This window comes from Sciurus carolinensis, chromosome 16 (assembly GCF_902686445.1).
Source record: "Sciurus carolinensis chromosome 16, mSciCar1.2, whole genome shotgun sequence".
In the NCBI taxonomy this organism is placed as follows: domain Eukaryota; kingdom Metazoa; phylum Chordata; class Mammalia; order Rodentia; family Sciuridae; genus Sciurus; species Sciurus carolinensis.
In genome coordinates, this window is record NC_062228.1 from 44,965,611 (window position 1) to 44,988,093 (window position 22,483).

General features: G+C 43.7%; 1 protein-coding gene across 5 annotated transcripts in view; it reads left to right on the top strand.

Moving 5' to 3' along the window:
* Znf566 (zinc finger protein 566) overlaps positions 1–7,132 on the top strand; it is a 31,826-nt gene extending 24,694 nt beyond the window's left edge. For 2 of the 5 annotated variants that reach the window (XR_007105331.1, XM_047527586.1), the window contains 2 exons: positions 4,870–4,918; positions 6,663–7,132. Coding sequence is in view for 2 of the 5 variants with exons in the window: in XM_047527586.1 (XP_047383542.1) it covers positions 4,870–4,918; positions 6,663–6,708 (95 nt within the window). In the remaining 3 variants the exon portion in view is untranslated. Of the gene's footprint in view, positions 1–4,869; positions 5,705–6,662 lie in introns of those variants that run through there. The other 3 variants (XM_047527588.1, XM_047527587.1, XR_007105332.1) reach the window with 2 other exon arrangements.
* Positions 7,133–22,483: the final 15,351 nt, after the last annotated feature.

The following is a 22,483-nucleotide window of genomic DNA, read 5'->3' on the forward strand; positions in this document are numbered from 1 at the left end:
TTGACACTGAATGGATGGATATTCCTTAATACATATGTTGTGAAATTTCTTTTGACTACTCATTTTTCTCACCCTCTTATATCTAATAACAATACCTTGTAATGTAATGCTGCACAATATTTAAAATATGCTAATAATGCCTGAAATTTTAACATTTTATCAGGTATTGGTTATAATGATAAATTCTCTCAGGTTTTACCATCATAAATCTGCAAATAAAGATGATACACCCATCTTACGATATTTACATCTGTTTTGTGTCTTTTTGCATGCTGAAGACTTGATGATGGTGGATGTTAGGATTTTTTTCTTTTTACTGTATTTTCCTCATCTTTATGGACAGGAGGATCAGTTTTTTAGGATTATTTCTGCTTCCTATTTTCATCCCTACTCTTTTTATTTGCATATCATAAGAGAAATGATTTATTGTCCTGTGAAACATGTTAAAATGTACACTACTTCCCTTTATTGGGCTCATAATTTCTTCATGGTTCCCAGGGCAGACTCTAGACCTACTCTGCTAGCCCAATCCTCTCCGTGTATACATTCCAGTTATCTAGAGTTTCATTGCAGCTTTGGAGTGTACATTTTAACTTCAAATTCAATCTGCCTCTTTCAAAAGTATTGCCAACAAAAATGCTGTACTTCTCAGTCTAGAAATCAGGAGGAAAGAGGTCTGACTATCACACACAGAAATGTTCTCTTAAGCCCTCTTATTCCCTCCAATAATGCAAACACATTGGTTACAGACAATATGTTCTAATTTTTGTTCAGTTGAGGAGATAAGGAACTCAGTGTAAGATTTAGTTTTCTAATTATAAAAATGGAAACCTGGTGTTGTGGCACACATTTGTAATCCTAGGACTCAGCAGACTGAGGCAAGAGGATGGTGAGTTTGAGACCAGCCTTAGCAACTTAGCAAGGCCCCAAGCAACTTAAGGATACCCTGTCTCAAAATGGAAACAAACAAAACAAAAACCAAAAAAAAAGCAAAGAGGGGTCAGGATATAGATCAATGGTTCAATCCCCAGTATTAAAAAAAAAATTTCACCAGCTGTGACTCCTTTACAGAAGATCTCCAAAGAGGGGAAGATGCCTTAACTGGCTATGAATGGACAGGATGCTCTGTTAACTTCAAAAATTAATGGCTGAAGTCTACAACCATCCCAAATCCCTGGTCCCAAAATGAAGAGCTTTCTGTCATCTCCTTTCCCTCTAACTTTTCATCACCCAGACCTAATTAATTTTTCACGTATATATGATGTGTGTGTGTGTGTGTAGACTTTGCTTTTCACTTGCATTGCTGAGTAATTAGAGATTATGTGTTTACTTATGAGTAACTTAGCCTAGGATGGCATTTGACCTGAAATGGCATTTAGACTGAGAAAGTAGTTGTTATCAGAAGAACAATAGTTGGATCCTTAATGAAGCAAAGAATTCAGGTCAAATCTTTTTTTTTTTTTTTTTAACTATTTTTTAGTTGTCAGTGGATCTTTATTTTATTTATTTTTATGTGGTGCTGAGGATTGAACCCAGTGCCTCACACATGCTACCACTGAGCCACAACCCCAACCCTCAGGTCAAATCTTGTTTTTCTGTGTATATCTCCATTAGAGAAGAATTATAGGCATGAAAGTAGCTGATTTCCTAAAATTTCTCCATTTCTCCAATGAAAAGGAGGAAATCCCTTATAAACTGTGTTGGACTTATCTCCAAGGGTTCACAGGAGAAATACCTATTCTCGATTTACAAGAAGCACAAACCAAATATTCTGCCTGTAGCTCGGGTTTTTCTAAAATGCCAGAAAGATCTCTGTTGCTTAATCATGCTTTGGCAATCACTCACCCGTTTGGTTCCTTTTCCAGCCATGACCTGGGTAAGGAATACATTGCAAGCATTATTTTCCTGGAAAATAAACCTTTTAATTGAGGGTGATTTCTGCACTTGAAGAATTTGATATGGGCCAGGATAGAATTCAGTACCCAACAACAACTTAAGCAGGAGATGAAATTACGTTTTATTAACAGGGACTACGAACAAGGTTAGATATGTAAATCAGAACTTTTTCTTATATCAGGCAGAACACGACCACTTCCCTCTCAAGGTAAACTCCATGTGGGCATGAAATAAACAGCCATATTCAATACAAAGGCATATTATACATTCATTAAAATATTTATTAAGGGTATACAATAAACTGCTGGTTATATCATTTTAACTTTTGATGTTCCTAATGAATATGAAAATGCAAAGTGACATTAAACTGATAACTTTAATAGATTTTGTAATACATGTAAAATAAATTCATTATTTTTCTTTCTTTATGAATATCTAAGAAGCACATTTTTCCTGAAATCCTACTAAAGATCATACAGGGTTAGATGATTTGCATAATCTAATTTAAATAGGAAATAATAAGTATTTATCACTTATCTTCAGACCAGACTGTTCATGCCATCTTTTATCTAGTTGAATAGTCTACATATGGGACCCTGTGTTGGTCAGCTTTCCATCACTATAACAGATACCTGAGACAATCAACTTATAAAGAAAAAAGTTTTATTTTGACTCACAGTTTTGGAGGTTCCAGTTTATGATCAGTTGGCCCTGTTGCATGTGGTGAGACAGTACACCAGGCAGTAGAGCAAAGTCACTCAACCTATGGCCAGAAAGTAAAGGAGTAAAAGAGGAAGGGACAGAGATGCCTCCCATTCCTATCAAGTGCACACATTCAGTGATCTGAGGCCCTCCCATTACTCCTCACATATTAAAATTTTCACCATGTTTCACTAGCACCATTCTGGGGACCATGCCTTTAATATATGGACCTTTGGGGCACATTTAAGATCCAAACTATAGCAGGCCTGCAAATTTAACTACTTCCCTGATCATGCACTACTTCCAGTTTTATAAACAGCTGTGGTGTCCCACTACTTCCTTAAGATTTTTAAAATATGTTTTTAGTTGTAGATGAACACAATACCTTTGTTTTATTTATTTTTATGTGGTGCTGAGGATCAAACCCAGCGCCCTCACATGTGCTTGGCAAGCGCTCTACCACCAAGCCACAACCCCAGTTCAAGATAATTTTTTTTTCATGGTACTAGGGACTGAGCCCAGGATTCAGGGGTACTCTACCACTGAATTACATCCTCAGCCCTTTTTATTTTTTAATAAAAAGTTAAGTTGCCAAAGCTGGCCTCAGACTTGTGATCCTCCTGCCTCAGCCTCATGAGTGGGTAGGATTAGAGGTGTGTGTCACCACACTTAGATAACTTCTTAAAAGTTGAATCATTGGTCTTCACAGATATATTAGCAAGCATGAGCATGACTGTTTTACATTTCCACACCTACATCATTGTTTTTTTAACTTTATCTTCTCAATTTAACATAATTTTAATTGGAATCTCTTTTGAGATTTCTAATTAACTTAGTTAATTTTGTGTGTTTATTTGCAATGTGTTTTTTTCTTTTACAGGCTAAGCATCTTTTATCTAAAATGCTTGAGATGGGAAGTATTTAGAATTGGAGGTTTGGGATTTTTTCAGGTTTTGGAATGTTTGCATATGCATGCGATTTCTTGGTGATGGTACTCAAGTCTAAAGACTAAATTCATTTATTTCATATGTATCTTATTACATAACCTGAAAACAATTTTATAGGCATTTTTTATTTATTCATTTATTTTTATTTATTTATTTTTTGGTACCAGGTCTTGAACTCAGGAGCACTCAACGACTGAGCCAGCCCCAGCCCTATTTTGTATTTTATTTAGAGACAGGGTCTCACTGAGTTGCTTAGTGCCTTCCTTTTGCTAAGATTGGCTTTGAACTCATGATCCTCTTTCCTCAGTCTCCTGAGGTATGTGCCACTGTGCTTGGCTTATGCAGCATTTTAAATAATTTTGTGCCTAGAACAAAATTTTTCATGTGGTATTTTCCATTTATGGCATCTTGTTAGAATTCCAAAAGTTTCAGGTTATAAAGCATTTCTGATTTTGGATTTTTTGATTAGGGATGTTCAGCTGTTACTAACTGCCTACTCGGATTATTTTTCCATTGCTGTGTTCAACTTTTAATTGTTTTCTCTCATTCCATTAATATATGAATACGCTGTTGTAAGGTGTATTCCAAATATCAAAATAACAATAATAATAAAAGAAACAAAACAAACTAAAGAGATACAAATGCATTTTCAATTTCTCACTTAGATAATGCAAGAATGCCTTGTCCTTTCAGTCTTGAGGAGTGCTTCATACTGAGAAGCCACCTGCTCATGGTAGCGATGTTAATAGAGAGTAAGAAAATATGGGATGAGATCCAGGAAGTCTATACCTGAGAATCAATGATACAACAACAGCCACTCTTCTGCATAGGACCAGTAGCCATGTAGTCCTAAACCCCAATGCAGTTGAGAATGCACTGAGCTCCTACGTAATTCTAATTGTGGAAACATACTTTTTTCTATCTCTGGCTCAGCTTAAGAAAAGCTAATTCTTGGATACCTTGTTTTCACCACTGTCTACACACTGAGTAGCAAGGCTCTGTAAAGAAACAGGAGAAGTAGTCATTAGCAGGCAAGGCAGACATCAAGCATTGTGAGAAATCAGTCTGAGACTGACTTCAAATAAAATTCAGTATTGCCGGATAAATTTTGTTATCATATTGAAACCAAAGTTTTGAGATGAAACTTGATTCTGTGCATCTGCTGACAGGTGAGACTGGAGTTTTTCTGCTGCTGGCAGGTGAGGTCTGCACAAGGTTGCAGGCCTTTGCAGCCAAGAAGTGTTGCAGCTTTTCATGGTGGGCTGTGCCCTCCAATGTTGCAGCAGACCCCAGCAGCTCACCTTCAATTTCTTCTTCATTCCAGGTGCTTGTCTCATGTATTGGAAGAATAAAATCCACAGACAACAGGGTGGGTAAGTATAAGAATAGGACTTATTGAATAGAAACAGGAACAAAACTCTCACAGTGCAAGAAGAGACCCAAGAGCAGGTTTTCTCCATCCAAGTGTGCCAGTCTAGGGGTTTGTATAGCACTTGAGTCACTGCTATTGGTCCAAACTTATACTAATTAGGGTATGGAAAAAGACTAAAGCTATTGGTTAGCCCTGAATTCCATTCAGGTTTGCCTTACTTCCATTTCTCACCCCTGCTTTGGGAAGCAGGAGGTTGAACTCATTGAATTGTGCATGCTCAGTGAGCTGTCTGGAGCTGCGGTGCCTGTGTGCAGTGCACTTTTGCTGTGGACATCTAAACCATGTGTAGCCTGGGCTGCCATGGGGTGACTGGTCAGCTTGTCCTGGCTCACCTCTGCCTGGCCCACCAGCCCTCAGGCCCATGCCTCCATTGCAGAATAGCAGCCAGTGCTTGCTGTTTGTGCTTCAGTTCACCTGGGATGCTGTTCTGTCACTTCACCACTCCCATACTGCTTCTCATCAGGGACCAAGGTGCTGGCTCCATGGCTTGGTGACTGGGCAGCTATGTCAATATTATCCTACTAATGACTATCTTTTGTGCCATGAAGATGTATTAATTCTAATGATGTTGCTTCTTACCTAAGGCAGGTGAAATAAAAATGACTTTGAACTGAAAGAAAAACATCATACTATAAAAATTCCCATCAAAACTAAATATTGTGGGGCTTGGCACAGTGGTGCACAAATGTAACCCCAGCAGCTCAGGAGGCTGAGGCAGGAGGAGGTTCGTGAGTTCAAAGCCAGCCTCAGCAAAAAGCAAGGCACTAAGCAATTCAGTGAGACCCTGTCTCTAAATAAAATACAAAATAGGACTGGTGATATGGCTCAGTGGTCAAGTGCCCCTGGATTCAATCCCAGTACCAAAACAAATCTAAACTAAACTAAACTAAATATTGTAAATGTATTTGATGCAGAATTCATGCATCATGTCAAATAAAACATTTTTATCTCATTTTCTTCTACAAAGAAAGCTGTCTTTACCCTTTTCTCTTTTATTTGATGTTTACAGTCCCTTACAGATACATATTTTTCCCAAACTTACAGATATTATTGATGACATAGGGAAAAGAATCTTTTAAATAGTTTTTAAATATTAATTATATATCTATGAGTGATACACTATAAATATAGGGACTGGCAAACTTTTCTGTAAAGAACCAGATAATAACAATAATTAATCTTCATTTATATATTCTGTATTTGTAAATTCCTTACTCAAAGTCAATATTTGCAGCACTTTGGGTATCATTTATGTCCCTTCATTTAAAGGATGTTCGATTTCCCTAAATTATTGAAAAATATCAAGTTTCATTCATGGAGTTTTGAAAGGCCTGAATCACATGCTGACCTTGGTTTCTGTTTCACTCATCCTGTCCATGAAGGTTCTTCACACAGCTAACTGTTGTTGCTTAGGCTCCGACTGTTGAACCTCTGTTGACGCTTGCTCTCAACGAGCTTAGACTTAAGCGTGAGATACACAGGAGTGGCTAACTCTGAGTGAGGGCAAGATGAAAGCACCCAACAGACATGACAATGAACCAAATGTGCTTTTCCTAGAAGTGTCTTTCTGACTCTAAATGAATTTTTTTCCTTCTCATTAGCTGGCCCTACCCTTTGCCTTACAAATGAGCTTACTACCTAGACTGGCCATTCAAATAACTCAAACTTTCCCTTGGTAACACCAGGCTGAATGTGGAGACATGCTCCATATGGAGATTATCCAAGTCCTGAGGTGACTGACTGCTGCAAAAGACAATTTGTCTCTCTCTGAGTCAAGGACTAAACACACTGTGAAATTCTGGGGTTCCCAAGAACCACTTTTCCACCATGCTTGTGTGGAGGGTTTCCTTGAGACTGAGATCAACACAGGAAATCAGAGCAAGATGTCAAATGGAAGAGAGATCCTTGAGGACATTTACCCCAGCACTGTGTTCAAGCACCTCAACTACTGAGTTTTCAGTTACATGAGCTAATTCTTTTACTTTAAAAAATTCTCCGTTTAATAATAAAGTAACCCCAGGTTACTATAACATGTTTACTCTGAAAGGTTTTGATCTTTTGATTCTGTTAAAATAACCCTTAGTTTAAAACATAAATACATGTATGCTTGTAAAAATCCATTTTTTCATTATACCCTTATTTGATTGTTATATTAAATATTGCATTTTACTTGAATTTTACTCTTGAACAATCTGTTAAAAACTAAGAAAAAAGTACACATGAGTCAATAAATATTTCTTTTCTTTACCCTCATTTGTTTGCTTTATTGAATCCTAAATTACCTCTAACATCAACATGATCCCTCAATGGATTTGGATTGGTGGGTTAACCTTTTTCCATGTCTCATCTATGAATTTTCTCCATTTGAAGGGTAGAGGAAAGGAGAATTACCTTTAGCTGGGAACACACCCAAGGTGTCATGAAGGAAGCTGAGTTTGTACTGTGTTAGGGTTTCCAAACCTGTGAAGGAATAAGGACTTCCCAGAGGAGGAAGAGAAGAGAGACAAATGTAATGGAATCTGGTGCATCCCTACAGCCCATTGGGACAGAAATACAACACACAGGGAGTGTGGAGAAGAAGCTGAGACTGGAAGGTGTTTGGGAGGGACTGTTGGAAGAGCTTGAAGGTTTGCCAGCTGGCCTAGAGAAGTATTATGCAGGGAAATTTCAATCATCAAAGAGTTTGTAAGAAAAAAGTCAAGATTTCTCACTTAGTTTTTAGGTAATCCTGTTAACAGCTTATAGAAATAATTAGGAAAGATGGGATAGGAAGAAATGAAGGGTCTTCTTGTAGGCCTGGTGAGCAGTGTTCACAATGTAAATACAGTAAGCGCTTCGGAGAAGGGAGAAAGCTCTGACACTCAACTTGGAAATCAGGACAGGTCCCTCGTTCCCCTTGTTTGAAGATTAACACCTGAGTAATGTTGAGGCAAGCTGTTGTATCACCCTTTTCCCTGCTGTGATTAAAAGTTCCTACAAGAACAATTTTAGAGGAGGAAAAGTTTATTTAGGGGCTCCCAGGTTCAGAGGTCTATTCTCTAGACAGCTGCTTCCATGTCCCAGGGCTGCAGGTGAGGCAAATTATCATGGCACAAGAGTATGGCAGAGGAAAGCAGCTCACATGATGACCAGGAAGCAGACACTCCTTTCTCCAGATACCAAATATATACCCAAGGCACACCCCCAATGACCCCCCTCCTCCATCAGACCCTGCCCACTCTCAGCTCTCAGCCAGGTAACCCCAGGTTACTATAACCAGGGATTCAACTGCTTGGATTAAGGCTCTTATCACCCCATCACTTCTGCTCTAAACCTTCTTTTATTGTCTCACACATGATTTGGGGGGATACCTCATGTCCAAACCATAACACAAGCATAGAAAACAAGTTCTATTTTTTAAAAGAAAGAACAGAGGTGACAGACGTATCCAAAGGGAAGTTCGAGCCCACAGCTGGGTGCCCATGCAGGTGGTGTGTCATACTTTTTTATAGATCCCAGGTTTCCTCTCCGTCCCCACCTTCTCCTTCTTCCCTGTGTACTGGCCAGTTTCAGGAAGGAGCAGCCCAGGGGTGATTGCGTGTGTTGGAACGTGCAGATCAGAGCTCACAGATGTTGTTTTGGGAACTTGCTTACAGGTGCATCAGATAAATGCAAGTGGCATGAACTTTGCAGTGGCAGGTTCAGACCTAATTCATGAAGTAGTCTATGTCACTGACTCCCTTCACAACACCAGGCTCACATTCTGCCCGCTGGCCTGTTAAGCACAGTGCTCCACGGGCCATGACATCTGCATTTAGGAAGCAGCTTGACAGACCAGGAGCCAAATGGTGCAGGCAGGCAGATGGTACATGCAGAATCCGCCTGAATCTTCAGTTAGGCTGCGGGGAGCCTTCCCTCGGTGACAGTGAGGATCCCATTCTTCCTTTGGCTAATTTGTGCCAGTTCTCAGTTTTATTGGGTATGTACAATTTGTAAACTGCCTACCCTAGGAGTTGGGAAATGGGAATGTTCTGAGGATGTTTTAAAGACAATTCTCCACGGGATTTCAGGTGACAGGTTTTCGCTGAACTATCAGGTTCCCCATCTTCCTATGGGCACCATAAGATTCAGTGCTAATCAAGGCAGAATGTGGCTCAACTTTGAGCCAACCCAGACTCAAAGTGTATCCCACTGAAAATTCCTTGGAGAAGTGAGCATGGAGGCACCCTGGTGGCACAGGGGTCCTCGGAAGTGGTTTTCCATGCTCAGTCTAACAGGCAGGCAAAGGCTGCAACAGCCATGGTCCCCAGATGCTTGGCCACTGCTTGAGGTGGTGGCTAACCTTCGTGTCAACCACGGGTGCTGGTTCTGCAGGAATGCGGGATGCTCAGTCAGGTGGTCATGTGTGCTTCCACCAAGACTTAGAAATAAAGGCCCAGCAGTTCAAAACTTACAAGGTCAGACTCCGGGTAAGTAGGCCCTGACAGGCTAATGTGGGAAGCTGTGAGATGGAAGCTCTATGGAAGCTGCCATAGACACCCCTGGGATTAGGAAGATGCCAGTAACTGTGGACCATGTGACCAGGAATGTTGCTGGCTGGGGATAGAGACCAGGCTGCTCAGGTCCTTGGGAGCACACTGTGCACACCCATGTGTCCCAGATGCTGGCCATGGAGACACAAGACTTGTTGACCCGGCTTGCTTTTAGTCTTGACTTGATCCCATTTCTTCTTTCCATGTGCCTATTTCTCCCTTTTGAAATGGGAATATCTGCTGTATGCCAATGTATGTTGGAGATATGTGTTGATTTGAATGTGTGCTAGGACTCATAACCAAGTTTGAATTGAGACTGGAAGGAGGCTTTTGACTTGAAGTTTTTGGCAATGATAGCATTGTTCAGATTAGGGGGACTCTTGGAGAAGCAGTGAGTGTATTATGCTTGAATTGAGACTGGAAGGAGGCTTTTTTTTAAAATTTTTTCTTTGATTATTGATGGATCTTTTTTTTATTTACCTACATATGGTGCTGAGAATCGAACCCAGTGCCTCACACATGCTAGGCAAGCACTCTACCACTGAGCCACAACCCCAGCCCCTGGAAGGAGGCTTTTGACTTGAAGTTTTTGGCAATGATAGCATTGTTCAGATTAGGGGGACTCTTGGAGAAGCAGTGAGTGTATTATGCATGGTGAAACCGACATAACCTTTTGGGGACCAGGCGTGGCAAGTGATGGTCTGCAGATTAGGTGTTCCTCCAAAGTTCATGTGAGCTAATGCAGAATGTTGAGAGGCAAAATTATATGATTATGAGCATGGTGACCTGATCAAGAAATAAATCCTTTGGGTGGATTAAAAATTAGAAAGGACTACTGTATCAGGTTGTAACTATGGGAGGGTGGGGCATGACTGGAAGATGGAGGTCACTGGTGGCATGTCCTTGGAGAAAACATTTTCTCATTCGCTCTTTCTTACTCTCTGCTGTGTGGCTGCATGAGGTGGGCAGCTTTCCTTAAAAATGAACTTGTGCCATGGTGTTCTTCTTCACCTCTGGCCCAGAGCAATGGGGCTGGGGCCCACGGACTGACACCTCTGAAACAGGAGCTGTTGTGCATCACCTGGGGCCCAGAGCAATGCAGTCAGCCACACATGGACTGAGATGTCTGAGAAATGTGATGCGAGGCAACAGGCACAGCATTGGGTACCCTCGATTGGGTTTATAGCATGGATGTGGAGATGTTTGACTTAGGAGGAAAGGGAATTCTTCCCAAAGAAGACACATTGGACCTGAAGAACTATCAAAGAGTCAGGTACTGTGACTGGCTCAAGAATCCTGTGGGACACTTCCAGGGTCATTCTCCTGGTTTTCTAAATTGATAGTATGGTGGGAAACTATGGAGGAAAAATCAACTAGAGCTATTTGGGGACAATGGATGGTGGTTTCACTCTAGGTGGATGGAGTCCTGTCAAGCAGAAGCCATACAGGTATTCTTGGGAATCATGGAGAAGGGCTGCCTGAATAAGCGGAAGGCAAGCAGCCTCAGAAGGACACCCTGAAGCGGTGGGAACAATGGTGTGGCCGGTGTGGGAAAAGCTGCTGCAGCGTCCAGAGGAGCGTTAGGCTGAGAGCAGCAGTGCAGGTGGGGGTGGGGCGGCCTTCCTCTGACCACCCTGCTTGGGACCCAGTCCTCCCTCCGTCATGCGTTCCAGCCCCACGTCACAGGGGCTCAACTCAACGGTGTACACTTTGTCTCCAAGGAGCTGGCGTGTTGGCCGAGCTCCTCTGGTCGACGGACTAGTTTCGGATCCAAGTACACCAGGTGCCCAGAATGGGCACCTGCTCTAGCAAACGGGGGCGCGGGCCTCGCCGCCTGGCGTGGGTCCATCAGGCGCCCATCCGCCTCTGCCTCGAAGCTCCCTCTTGTCACAGAGAGCACCCTGCAGCTCCTGCCTCTGCTGTCCCGACTGCCTGCAGGAAAGTCCAGCAAGATCCCGGACGTCGGGCGCCTCCTGCAGCTCGCTGCATAAGAGGCCCCGTCCTGCAGGCAGTGGGCGCCACCATGGGGATCCTGCCGCCGCTGTCCTGGGGGGCCTCCGGCCCAAAACCAGCGCTAACATCTCGGTCCCTGCGGATCTTGGGCCCCTTCACAACCCTAAGGATCCCTTCTCCAACTCGGAGCAGACCTGTCCTCCCGCCTTCACTTGGTCAGCCAGTCCACCAGGCTGAGGAGCCCATGACACCGGCTCCGGGCCCTGGAGCTCCTTCGGAAGAAGTAGAGCCCAGGGCCCAGGAACATCTGGAAGAAGGCGTGGAGGAGGAGCAGGAGGAGGAGGAAGGAGATGTGGAGGAGGAAGAGGAGGAGGAGGACGTGCAGGATGAGGAGGAGCACAAGGAGGAGGAGCCGGAGGAGGAGGAGGAGGATGTACAAGAGGAGGACGAGGAGAAGGAGCACAAGGAGGAGGAGCCTGAGGAGGAGGAGCCTGAGGAGGAGGAGGCAGAGGAGGAAGAGGAGGAGGAGCAGGAGGAGGAGGAGGAGGAGGAGGAGGAGGTCGTCGTCCAGGGTGAGAGTGGTGAGCCACGAGGGAGGCCTGAGGAGCTGGATACGGGGCCCATGAGCCAAGGGGCAGCAACAGCAGCAAAGTCTGCGGAGGCTGAGGGAAATCTCAGTGCCCTGGAGCCCAGCCCTGGGCCCCTGGAGACCAACAGCAATCCAGACAGCGCCCAGGTGTCTCCACAGCACTCGTCTGGTGGGAGCCCTGCCACCTGCTGCTCCCAGCGCCCTGCTCAGGGCGTCCTGGTTACAGCCGAGACCCAGGCAGCAGTGCGGCCGGAGCCACACCAGGGCTGCTGCTCACTGCCGGAGGAAGGGAGCAAGGGGAGGCGACATGAACACCATGGGACAATCTCTCCAGGCCCTCGGGCCTCCATCAAGGGGCTTCAGAGCGAAACATCTTCCTGGGCTCCACCCCATTGCTCTCCCTCACAAGGGGCTGCTACCTGGAGGCCCAGGAAGAGAAAATTGCCCATGGTGACAGCCCTGCCACACTTGGTGCCCTGGCCTGAGGAAGAGCTGCCCCCACCTGCCAAGCGGCCACATCTGTGCTTCCAGGAGGTCTCAGGCAGCCTGAGGAGGGAGGTTCAGGGGGCAAGGAGGAAAAAGGGGGAGGATGCACAGGCCTTGGCGGGTAGAAGGGGGGCTCTGAGGGGCCCCCGCACCAGTCAGTCGCTCCACTCTTTCTTCCCACCTGCAGCCCCTGCCCGCAAGGCACACTCAGTCAGCCCACCCAGTCACCCCTCCCAGATGCCCCATATTCTTTCCAGCCACCAGATCCAATTCCAGCTTGCTGGACCCCTGAACCCATCTGTCCCTCTACCTTCCCCCGTGCCAAAGGAAGGTGAAGGGGAAAGGCCCAGTTCAATTCCTCTGCCTCTTCCCACTCACCCTCCTCCTGCTGGGAGCAAAGTGGGAAGCAATGTGGGAGTTAACCCCAATGACGTTCACCAAACTACACACCTGCCAAGACCTGTGGCACCTCCCAATTCCCACCTCCCCACACCTCATATCCAGGTCCCTTTCCCCTCCAACCCTACCCGCTGCAGATCCATCTCCCCCATCCCCATGTGTATTGATTCTCCTCCTCCCCCTCCCCCTCCCCCTCCTCCTCTAGCTCCTCAGCCTCACCCTCTTCCTCCAACTCCTCCTGGTCCTCTTCCTCCTCCACCTCTCCATCCTCCTCACTTTCCTCCTTCTCTTCCTCCTCCTCCTCCTGCTCTTCCTCCTCCTACCCACTGCAGATCCATCTCCCCCATCCCCATGTGTATTGATTCCCCTTCTCCTCCTCCTCTTCCTCCTACCCCTCCTCCTGCCCCTGTTCCTCCTCCTCCTCCTCCCCCTCCTCCACACCCACTTCCTCCTCCTCCTCTCTCTCCTCATCCTCCTCCATTTCATCCACCTCTTCCTTCTCTTTATCCTCCTCCTCCTCCTGCTCTTCCTCCTCCTAATGCCCCTTCTCATTTGACTGCTCTTGTTCCTCCTCCTTTTACTCCTCTTCCTCCTCCTCCTCTCCCTCCTCCTCCTCTCCCTCCTCCTCATCTTCATCCTCCTCTGCCTCCTCTTCTTTATCCTGCTCCTCCTGCTGTTCCTCCTCCTAATGTCCCTTCTCCTTGGGCTGCTGCTCCTGCTCCTACTGCTGCTCCTCTTCCTCCTCCTACTCAACCTCCTCCTCCTCTTCATCCTCCTCTGCCTCCTCTTCTTTATCCTGCTCCTCCTGCTCTTCCTCCTCCTAATGCCCATTCTCCTTGGGCTGCTCCTCCTGCTCCTCCTGCTGCTCCTCTTCCTCCTTCTCCTCTCCCTCCTCCTCCTCTTTATTGTCCTCTGCCTTCTCTTCTTTATCCTCCTCCTCCTCCTGTTCCTCCTCCTAATGCCCATTCTCCTTGGGCTGCTCCTCCTGCTGCTCCTCCTGCTGCTCCTCTTCCTCCTCCTCCCCATTCCTTCCCAAGCCCTACTCTCCTCCCTTGCACCTGCAACCTCCATTGCCAGGGCCACAATGGACCTGTTACCAGTATCTCTGCCACCAGCATAGCCAAGTCATCGGCTCCCCTTGCTGGCCATGCAAATGTGCAGCCTGAGGACATTGACATGGACACTACCCCCCCGTTGTTGGCAGTGATTTTTTCATCTGCTGCTTCCTGGGGCAGCTCCTGCCCTCACCCCAAGGGCCATGGCCGGAGGAAGAACAGGCAGCCAGCTCAGGCAGCTGTCTCCACTGGAACCCTGGTGCCTCAGGTCACCCACCCCAACTCCAATCTCTACCCTGGTGTTGTCCTACAACCTACCCCTCAGCCTGTATCCAGGAACCCTCAGCAGAACAGAGCCTCTGCCAACGCCCCCAGGCTTCTCGTGCTGCCACTTGTGAACCATTCACTGGCCTCCACCCTGGCACACAGGGCCTCTGCCCCTTCAGCCTCCAAGGCCTCCAGCGAAGAACCCATGGACACCACCCCTCCTTCGTGGGCGATCCTCTTCTAGTCACCTCCTGCATGCCAAGCTCTCATCCTCACTCCATTTGGTAAGCATGGCACACGTTGACAGCTAGTTCTAGATCGGAGGCCTGGTGGCACATGTTGGATGTTCTGATTGATCCCAGCATGACTCTGGAGCTGAAATGAGCTTTGCCAATCTGGGCTTTTGACATAATAGCTGGACATAGAATCACCAAGGTAGCATCGTGCATGCACACACACCCGCACACACAAACACCCACCACACACACACACACACACACACACACACACACACACAGGAATGCCACAGTCTTTGACTCTAAATTTCAGAATTATGCAAATTTGAAACTTTTCTAAGACTCTCAAGAGACTAAAGAGATGTGACAAGTGTAGGAATTTGGTGACCCTGGACTTAAACCAAGTATGGAGGATGCAAAATATTTTCCAAGATTTTCTGAGGACAACTAACAAACCTGGACTAGACATTGGAGGAAGGTATCTATGTTAGTTTCCTGAATTTAGAAATGTTCCAGAGTTAGGAGAGACAATGTGTTTCCTGGACAAGTCACAGCACAGTAAAGGCATTAAAGGGTTCAGGGGTATGAGACACAAATACTCTTCTCAAAATGTTCAGAAAAATGGAATTAGGGAAAGACACAATGATAATGGATATGTGACAAAATGTGAAAAGTTTGTGACTCATCCTAGCAACTCAAAATAATTCTCATGAAGAGGCACTCAATCAATTTTGTCCAGGCAGCAATGAAGTTATGTAAGTCCTCAAGAGTCCGACAGCACCCTGACTTTGATCATGACACAGTGCCATGAGGTGTGGCCTCGTGAGATCCCTGAGGTGCCCACTTAGAGGCCCCGCACACTATGCCTTGTTTGACTTCACATTTTTTTTAAATTTCAGAGGCCTGGAGTAGAGCAGCTTTGCTTTACTCAAAAAGATGACCTTGAGTCTGAATTAGAGTAAGATATTTGTATCATGTGGGAGATGAGAAGTCACACTGGGTCCGGCCTAGGGACCCCACGTGGGGATATTTGTCAGGAAACATACCAGGTGTCCTTAGGGAGGTAAGCAGCAGAGGCTTCAGCCCGTCACACGTGAGCAGAGCATTGCAGCATCCAGGAAATAAGGGCCCTGCACTGTTCTGTCATTTACATCCACACGGCGACACTTTTCATTTTACACAGGAATACTCAACTATGACTGATCGACTATTCTTCCAACAGGAATATCCAGTTTTCCTTTCTCAAGAGAATGCATACCAATTTTAGCATAAAAATCACTCTTTTGCCAAGAGTCCTTGTATTCCTTTGAGCCTTTATAGTGTGTCTTATGCTCTGTGCAAATCATCACATCATTTTCTGCAAGTTTCACAATTCTCTGAACCACATATTATGAGCCCCATTTTAGGTTTGTAAAATGAGCTGAATGGAGGCTGAATTCCTTTTACAAGACACCCAGTGATAAGAGTGAGCAGAGGTGATTGCATAGGATTTTAAATCTCATTCTAGTCCATAATGATGAACCTGTATACGAAACAGACTCTACAACATGGACTTGGTGAACAGAAGCTTACAACCTGCTTACTAAGAGTCCATTATAGGAAACATCACTAATTAGGTACCATCCATGTGGTGATCCCATGAGCCAACTGTATTATAGTACTGTGACCATAAAATAAGTAGTTGGAATAAATCAACCAATGTATTGAGAGGAAAAAATGCAAAGCAGGGATATTTTCACAGGTTATTGAAAATTACTCAGGTAAGAAAATTTTAAAAGAAAATATTCTTTAGTAATCCATTTTGAAGATTTAAAACTCTTGGCAGTGTGCATACTTCTTAAGACCTTAAAGGGAAATTCATTTCCAAATTGGGATCGATTTTAAAATGCAAGCTTTAAGTCCTGTTTGCACTTAGCAATGCCAAAACATTAAAGTTTTCTTTCCAAATACAACAATTTTGATGAGGAAAAAGTTTAAACTTCTTGTTCTTAATGTTAGTCAGATCCTAGCTTCATCTTAAAGCCTGCCCCTGTCCCTTCCTTTCCTGATTGCATTTTAAGCAGTAACACTGTCCCTTCATTTAAGGGATGTTCGATTTCTCTAAATTGTTGAAAAATATCAAGTTTCATTCGTGGAGTTTGGAAAGGCCTGAAAGAACATTACTTTACTACATGCTGACCTTGGTTTCTGTTTCACTCATCCTGTCCATGAAGGTTCTTCACACAGCTAACTGTTGTTGCTTAGGCTCCACCTGGTTGAACCTCTGTTGAGGCTTGCCCTCAACGAGCTTAGACTTAAGCGTGAGATACACAGGAGTGGCTAACTCTGTGTGAGGGCACGATGAAAGCACCCAACAGACCTGACAAGGAACCAAATGTACTGTTCCTGGAAGTGTCTTTGTGACTCTAAAGGAGTTTTTTTTTTTTTTTTTCCCCTTCTCATTAGGTGGCCCCACTTCCTGTGCCTTCCGAGCGAGCTTAACATCTAGACCGACCATGCAAATAACTGAGACTTCTCCAAGGGAACTCAGGGCTCAACGTGGCAACATGTTCCCTATGGAGATCATCCAAGTGGCTGACAATTTGTCTCTCTCTGAGTCAACAACTAAACACAATGTGAAATTCTGGGTTTCCAGAGAACTGCTTTTGCACCATACTTGCATGGAAGGTTTCTTTGAGACTGAGATGAACACAAAGGAAACCAGAGCAGACATCAAATGGAAGACAGATACTTCAGGACAGTTACCCCAGCAGTGTCCTCAAGAGCTCGAATATTGACTTTTGAGTTACATGAGCTTATTCTTTTACTTTAAAAAATTCCCTTTTATTAATAACATAACTCCAGGTTACTATAGCATATTTTCTTTAAGTTTTTTGACATTTTGATTGTGTTAATATAACCCTTATTTTAAAACATAAATACATGTATTGTTGTAAAAAAAAACTCATTTCCTCATTATTCCCATAGTTGATAGTTTTATTAAATAGTTTGTTTTATTTTATATTTGATTTTTATTCTTAAAAAATCTGTTAAAAACTTTAAAGAAGCACACATGAGCCAATAAATATTTCTTTTCTTTACCCTCATTTGTTTGCTTTATTGAATCCTAAATTACCTCTAACATCAACATGATCCCGGAATGGATTTGGATTGGAGGGTTAACCTTTTTCCATGTCTCATCTATGAATTTTCTCCATTTGAAGGGTAGAGGAAAGGAGAATTACCTTTAACTGGGAACACATCCAAGGTGTCATGAAGAAAGCTGAGCTTGTACTGTGCTTGGGTTTCCAAACCTGTGAAGGAATAAGGACTTCCCAGAGGAGGAAAGAGAAGAGAGACAAATGTGATAGAATCTGGGGCATCCCTACAGCCCATTGGGACAGAAATACAACACACAGGGAGTGTGGAGAAGATGCTGAGGGTGGTTTGGGAGGGACTGTTGGAAGAGGTCAAAGGTTTACCAGCCGGCCTAGAGAAGTATTATGCAAGGAAAGTTCAATCATCAAAGATTTTGTAAGAAAAAGTCCAGATATCTCAGTTAGTTCTTAGATAATCCTGTTAATCCTGTTAATTAAAGAAATAATTAATTAGGAAAGATGGGGATTGAAAGTAATATAGAATCTTCTTGTAGGTCTGGTGAGAAGTGTTCACAATGTAAATACCAGGAAACAGACACTCCTTTCTCCAGATACCAAATATATACCCAAGGCACACCCCCAATGACACCTCTCCTCCATCAGACCCTGCCCACTCTCAGTTAGTTCTCAGCCAGGGTTTCACTGCTTGGGTTAAGGCTCTTATCACCCCATCACGTCTGCTGTGAACCTTCTTTTATTGTCTCACACATGCTTTTGGGGAATACCTCATATCCAAACCATAACACAAGCATAGAAAACAACTTTTTTTTTTTTTTTTTAAAGGAAAGAGAACAGAGGTGGCACACAAAGCCAGAGGGAAATAGGAGACCACAGCTGGGTGCCCATGCAGGTGGTGTGTCTTAAATTTTATAGATCCCAGGTTTCCTCTCCTTCCCCAACTTCCTTTTCTTCCCTGTGTACAGGATAATGTCAGGAAGGAGCAGCCCAGGGTGTGATCCTTTGTGTTGGAAAGTGCAGATCGGGGAGGTGTGAGCAAGTGGTTCAGTGGGAATTGCAACTGGAGCGGCCCATTTCTTATCCTTTTATAACCCTCCTCATCTTTCCCACCTGATCACTTACTCTCTGTCTTTTTTTCCTGTCTCATTCCCCCTCTGAGTAAGGGCGCCCTTAGTGCTGAAAGGTGAAATGGGCGAGGACTGCTCTGGCTGCTTCAGGCTGAGATGGGGTGACATGGGACAAGCACTTTGGTTTCCCTTTTAGAAATGTTGTGGGTGTGTTGATGGGTCTGAGGGATGAATCTAGTTTGGAGAAAACAGGTTGTAAAATCACCTGGGGGGAGGGTGCTGTACAAGAGAAAAAAGAAAACATGAGTTCAGGAATGAGGTTAATACAACAATAAATGTCCGAGCATCTGAACATGTCAGTAAACATCACGAAGATCATGACGATGATGATGATGATGATGGTGGTGGTGATAATGATGATGGTGATGATGATGGCGATGATGGTAGAGACCAGCATATTTTTCACCAGGAGATGCCGGATGACCAAGAGCTAAGAAGTTGTTACCATGACAAGGCCTGTGAGGACATTGCCTTTAATGGGAATGTGAATCTTTAAGGATATTAGTTACATTGCCAGAGTTGTCAGGAATGTAACCACAGCATTTAGTTTGTATAATGTCACAGATGCTCCCATAAGTTGTAATTAAGATATCTAATGCCACCTGAATTTTGTAAAATACCTTTTTATTGGCATAACCTCTGTGTTTAATAGAGATCCCTATATTTCTGGCTCTTAGGGTGGGTAATCATATTAGCAAAGACAGATCAAGCCTGCCTCTGTAGGAGGTTAGGAAATTTAGAGGTCTCAAGTTCCCTACTGTCATGTATATCTAAGAGGAACAAACAGATTTGAAAATTAAGTTTAGAAAAGGCTAATGTGACAAGTAGTGGAATGCAAATGGCAGCCTCTACCACAGGCAGTTTCCAATTTAATTCACCAAGGGATCTGAGTTTACTCTTATGTCAACCCCAGGTTCTCTTTCTATCTAGAAACTTAGTAGGTATATTGCACAACTGGTCTGAGTATCTGCTTTAGAAAAACAACTAGAAGAACACAGACAAAATGTACTAGTGGCAAGATTGCAAATGCAGAATCAACATGAATTCACAATCCTATCTTTGGGACACACATCTTGATAAACAATGATCTTTCCATAAATCCCTTGACCTTCAGGCCACTGTCTCAGATTTTACACCAATGTGCAATTTGGAAACTGCTTGTTGAAGGGAAAATTAATTGGATGTTGTACAGTGGTTCCAAGGCTAATTATCAACATGAATTTCCATGTGACCCTAAGGAACTCTGCTTTCTGGCAGCAAGAGTTTCCTATTCATCCTAAGGGGACCTTAGGGCCTGTACTCAGTACAAGAGCATGTGTGCTCCCAAGAGCAGGAATGAGGTGCAAGTGGAAGGCGGCCTCCAGCAGCAGCTTCACACCAATTTCATGAAGGCCTCCTGTTGATTTAAGCATTGCTTCAACCCCAGGTTCACTCTCTGCCCAGGGGCTTCGTGGGCGTAGGACACAGCAGGGCTCACAGAGGTGAAGTGATGCAAGTAGAAAGGTTCCACAAACAGGATCAAATGAATTCTCAACTCTGTTATTGGGAGTTATCCCTTGATAATACATAATTTTCCCTATTTGATTCAGATCTTTTGCCAATGTGACCAAAAGACCTGAAGAACAATCTGAGGAGGAACATTTTATTTGTGGGCTTATAAAACACAAGAGGTATCAGTCCATTCACAGTCAGCTCCATTCCTTGGGGCCTGAGAGGAGGGAGAACATCATGGCAGATGTGCGTGGTGGAGAAAAATGCCCCAGGACATGACGATCAGGAAGCAGGGAGACTGGGCTCAATTCACAAAATAGACACCCCAAAGTCCCATTGACCTACCTCCTCCAACCACACCCTACCTGGCCTCAGCTCCCATTCAGTTCATTCCTACCAGGTTGTTAATTCACTGATCGGGTTAAGGACCTCATGACCCAATCATTTCACCTCTAAACCTTCTTGCATTGTCTCACACATCAGCTTTTGGGGGACAACTAACATCTAAGCCATAACACTCCCAAATCTTGCTTGTGCCCTTCACCCCAAGGTCCTACTTTTAAAGCCCATGTGCAATTTGGAAACTGCTTTTGTAGGAGATAGGAAATGATACAGAGTAAATCCTAAGATTCATGGGAAGGAAATGAGTTTTAAAATTCACAAATTCTCTGCAGTCTCAACAAAAGGGCCAGAAAGAAGTCAAACTTTTTATGTGCTAATAAAAATTCAGGCAGGTAATGAGAGAAAATCTTTTCTTTAGTCATCTTCATCTGAGAAGATTGATCAAAAAGGATTGTCTGCATACCACTTCAAAAACAGCATAAGAAACTAAAGACCTAAAGCTGTGTTTCAGATAGTATGCTCATGAATTTTTAGCACATGTGAATCATTAGAATATAATTATAGAATAAACATATTACACGAAAAAAGGATGGTGAGTGGTACACAGGATATAGTAGAGGATGCCATTACAAAATTAGGGACCAAGTCCACCAATGGAGTAATCTCATCATGTGACCTGTCTCACCATTTCACCCCTTCCATCTCTATGGAAACTGTTACACATGGTGCTTCCAGAAGCCTTGGATAATCAGGAGACAAAGGCATACCCAGGCCATAAGTAGTCACAGAGAAATGTGAAGGAATGTGATGAACCCTTCTCATTCTTTTTTTGTCATTCTACATGTAAATACTGAACCTTGCTCATTTCTTCCACTTGCATAGCCATAAAATCCCACCCAGAGTGCTTTATTTATTCTTTATATCATAGTATTACTCATCCATTTGATAGAAAATGTGGCTGTTGTATGCTTTCAAAGCCCTCCCAAGATCTTCTTTTTCCCTTCTAGACAAGGCCAAGGAAAGTATTTCATAAAATACCTACAAATCTGCAAGTAACATGCAAGACACTATGATGAACATCTTATATAATTCTAAGCTAAAATACAGGAAGGTTGGAAACAACAGAGCATCAGTCTGATACATAGAAAGCAATGTAGTCCAGAATCAGCACTATACGAGGAACTCCACAACACGAGGTATGTTGTATTTACATTGATGGAGTTAGTTAGGGGTGATATTTCAGACAGGAAAATAATTTGAGAATTCTGTTGAAGCAACATGAATCCGGCACGAGCTAGAAATAAAGCAGAAGTCTTAACTCTTTAGCGACTAATTTTTCATACGCAACTAGGATTCAGTCAAAATGGCATTTGTTTGTGCTATAAATTTTTCTTGTGAACTTGGGAGTTTTTCTTGGGACAGAATTTCTTAGGAACTGAGCAAGGACTCAAGCAACAAGCAAAAGAGTTGAAAGGAAGTTCAGTCACAAGGTATGAACAGTGAACCACAGCAGAAAGATAACAGACCATGGTTTCAGATTAGTTTATTTACTGATACCATCTTTTGGTGTTGGGAGAATCAATGACCTTGGCAGAGCTTTTCTTCATTTATTCTGTATGATGAATGAAGATAAAGTATCTCTTCTCAGAGTTTCTTTTGAGGGAACAGGGAATCATACACTATTTCCAGGAAGCACCCGGCACAGAATAAGTGCTCAAGAACTAGTAAGAAATTATCATCATCATTAGAGGAGTAAATGAAAAATCTAGAAACCTGGGACCTGGACAAACCAGCTGTCTCTCTGCACTGTCTTTCCCTGGTTGTCCTCCATCGGCTTTAACCTCTCTTGTGTCTCTTCCTCCTTACTGGTCAGAACAGTTTTCACTGTTTTATCCTGATTTCAAACCGCAGGCTATTGGGTCTTTTCTTACTATAGAATGAATTATGCAGATGTG